The sequence below is a fragment of the Nelumbo lutea genome, chromosome 2 (genome assembly GCF_056320005.1).
Source record: "Nelumbo lutea isolate HS-2025 chromosome 2, American lotus-T2T, whole genome shotgun sequence".
Lineage (NCBI taxonomy): Eukaryota > Viridiplantae > Streptophyta > Magnoliopsida > Proteales > Nelumbonaceae > Nelumbo > Nelumbo lutea.
The window spans coordinates 32,299,545-32,302,902 of record NC_142685.1 but is presented as its reverse complement, the minus strand read 5'-3'; the positions used below and the strand labels follow the sequence as shown (position 1 = coordinate 32,302,902).

General features: G+C 37.2%; 1 protein-coding gene across 1 annotated transcript; it reads right to left on the bottom strand.

The window, feature by feature from the left end:
- Nucleotides 1-1,177: 1,177 nt before the first annotated feature.
- Nucleotides 1,178-2,735, bottom strand: LOC148869673 (putative WRKY transcription factor 40). Its single transcript, XM_088968332.1, has 4 exons — nt 2,694-2,735; nt 2,279-2,539; nt 2,079-2,195; nt 1,178-1,648 (listed from the first exon to the last, which is right to left on the bottom strand). Exons 1-4 carry the CDS (start codon nt 2,733-2,735, stop codon nt 1,298-1,300), a joined length of 771 nt encoding a protein of 256 aa, XP_088824458.1. The 3' UTR covers nt 1,178-1,297.
- Nucleotides 2,736-3,358: the final 623 nt, after the last annotated feature.

Here is a 3,358-nt window from a genome sequence, read left to right as displayed (position 1 = left end):
TATATAATAACTTAGTCTCACATACATGTTTCTTTCAATGGAGTTTGAGATGTTGTTTGGTTAAACCGTTTATCAAAAAATGTTTTTCTCGAATTGTCTGAGAGTTATTCGTTGGTAGAAATTTATTTTTGATGTTTCTCCTAACATTTAAGAGTTTTTTTCACTTTTCAGATTATTTCTGACACCTAATGGCGCTTAACCGTCCAAAAAACGAAATTTGTGACACCTAAGGGAGATGACGTATAAAACATTTATTATATAAATGATAATGCAACTAAACAGCCCCTAAGATTGCATTTGGATAAGATTCAGGATCCATGCTTTCAAAGCTCAAAAGCACAGAGCCCCAATTTATGCTTTGGGGCTTAAAAGTATTTTGGACTTAGAATTTTATGCTTATAAAGCCAATTCTTGCCATACATTCAAAACCCATTTTGACTCTTTTTTTTTTTTTTTTTGTTTTCCACAGCCCAAAGTTCAAAAGCAAAAGCTTATCCAAACGAATTTAATTTTGTGAGCGCAATTTTGTCCATCTAATTTAATAGTATTATAATTGTTTATTCTTAGAAAACTTGGATTATAGTTTTGTTTTTTACTAAAAATCTCATTAAATTGTGTTGTTATTCCATTTCTTAGTCATTTGGCTGAAACAAAAAAGAAAAACACTTTTCTACAGAAAAAAAAGAAGAACTTTTTTGGGTAATCTTTTAACAGTTTGGTAACAGACTATCCCATTAATTTTGGATTACAATAATTTTTCCATCAAATAAATATCATATTATAATATGTAGAATTTTCTCATCCTTGTGTCTCTTAATTTTCATTTGGCTAATTCACCCTTTTGCTTCTCTTTATCTTTGGAGGACTTATCTGGTTTTCAGAAGAATTCTTTGGAAAATTAATTCGTTTGGTTAAAATTCTGCTAAAAATGATTATTTAAAGAATAAGTTTTGAGCAAAAAATGACACTTCTGTTTTGAAGACAATTGTTTTTTATCTCCAAATAAGCTCAGAGAATTAGTTCTAACAATTTTCATACATCAAAACTGATTCTTAGAATCACAAAGTCATCAGCACTAGTTCTCTGATGAGAGTATGCCAAATGCAGCCATTTTTCCCATGAAAATTAAAATGTGTACCACCTGTTGTTTCAAAGACAGGAAAACACCCTCAATCTCTTAGGCCTTAGCAATCAGAGGGCAGTGCAGCCCTTGCAGAGTCTAGGGATCAAACAAGAAAAAAACTTACACGATTCTCTTTGGATTCTTATGTTCAGATCATATATTACATCGACTACTTCAGCTTGGAAACAGAGTGAATGATCGTGCAACTGCAGCTGCTAAGGCCGCAGTGAAGCTAGGATCCTTGGTTAGGGAAGCTACATATTCTTCAACCTTGTTCTTGTTGCCGTCTTCTACAAATCTCTGATGGGTCTCTTTCATCTCTTGGTTGGCCCCAGAAAGAGTCAGATCAAGGGTTACCTTTGGTGCTACAGGATCAATAGAAGTCTGAGGAAGAAAGTTGGTAGTCGAGACTATCATTGAACCATTCGTTAAAGATGACGAGACGTGGTGTGCTTCTGGTTCGTGGTTGTGCTCTCCTTCATAAGTCGCTACAAGAACTGAGCTATGCTCCAAGCATCTCTGGACCTAGAATTAATCCCAAAGAGAAAAAAATTAAGTAGTTGCTCTCATCAATGCACGCACCAAAGATTCCCTCTGCAAATTTACAAATCCATGAGCCTTTATTCTAGCTACTTGCTAGTCAACCATCTTCGAGGAACTTCTTGCCATAAAGATAATAAAATGTCCAACTTTTTTTATCAGCTAGTTCTGCAAGCACCCTTGAGATTTCTTCAGTTTTTTAATGGAGGAAAGTGGGAAAACCCATCAACCATTTCTTTCTTTCTTTCTTTCCATTTTTTAGTATTAAATAATCAAAAGTTTGTCACCTAGCTATAAATGGGTAACTTCCAAGAAATTGCACCCAATTTCTAGACTTCAATTCTTTAACAATCATGAAAATTTTCAACACTGTAAAGGATTAATGGAGGATCAGTGGAGATAGTTAAAGCATTACCTTCTTCTTGACAGGGCATCCCGGAAACATCGAACACCTGAAATAAGCTCGAGGAGATGGGTTATCTTTAGTGATCTTCTGTCCATACTTCCTCCATTGATAGCCATCTTTGACGACCTAGAAGCACAAGAACAATAAATTAACATCCGAAATCATCAGAAGCAATAAATGAAATAGTCTGAAGATCACAGCACACTCACTAAGCTAGCGTCTTTTGAATCAGTCCTAAAGAGGACCTGTGACGCCTTAGGCCTGGGGATTTCAATCTTTGCTCTCTTGTCTGAGTCGTCCTGGCTTGAGCAACTCTCTGTGGGCGCAACACAGCCCCTTTGTTGTATCTGCTTGTTCAGCTGCAGCTGTGCTCTGAGGCTGTTGTAATTACGGCCTATCAGCTCAAGCAAGAGGCTGAGATTTTTGTTCTCCTTCTGAAGACGTTCTATCTCTTCTTGTAGATATTGCACCTAAAGAAGGAACAAGTTAAACAATATAAGTAGTTTGCAGAACTATATTTTCGTACTGACTCCTCCCCGGCCAATCTCTGAGCAAACTAGAAAGAAATTGAGCAAAAGAGAGATCAGAGAGAGAGAGAGAGAGGAAGTTGAACAATTCATGTACCTTTTCTCTATGGGATTGGGAGATATCTGGTTGGGCATCCATGGTTTCAGGTGAATGAGTTGTGCTGGTACTCAAGAGACTATTAAAAGGAAAACAAACATTGAATGGCAACTCCCTATTTAATGGATTCTAAAGGAATGAGTGTCCAAGGACCGCCGTTTGGCTCACGCTGCTTTATCAAAATCAAATACAACCAAGTTGATGATCAAGTGGATCTCTCTCTCTCTCTCTCTCTCTCTCTCTCTCTCTCTCTCTCTCTCTCTCTTTTTGGTTCAATATTAAACGAGAAAAAAGTCTTAGTCATGGCTAGTAGAAGTGTTCAAATAAATCTGTGAAGCAGATTCGTGAAATTAAGGAAACTTGGACCGTAACGCAGACATAAAAAGGAGGTAAGACTCGCTTGCATCACCATATCAAACGTCAGCAGAAGCTTCACCCTTTTAATTTTCTTTGATGGGTCCGACGTGCTGCAGGGTGCGAGAAATCAGAAATGGACTCATTTTATCCATATTCTCAGTCTCATAAACTCTCATGAAAACTCTCCTGGATGGAGGGATGGTGTTGTATGTTGTAACAATCAAAGTCTACTATGGATGTTGGATTCTGAATTTGCCAGGTGTCAAGAGCCCTGCCCGTACCACTAGTGGGGGAGAAAATAAATCCAT

Coding starts and splice junctions, on each gene's coding strand:
- LOC148869673 (XM_088968332.1), bottom strand. CDS start 2,735: ATGGATGCCCAACCAGATATCTCCCAATCCCATAGAGAAAAG. Junction 2,540..2,693: donor CCCAATCCCATAGAGAAAAG/GTACATGAATTG, acceptor TTCCTTCTTTAG/GTGCAATATCTACAAGAAGA. Junction 2,196..2,278: donor ATTCAAAAGACGCTAGCTTA/GTGAGTGTGCTG, acceptor TTGTGCTTCTAG/GTCGTCAAAGATGGCTATCA.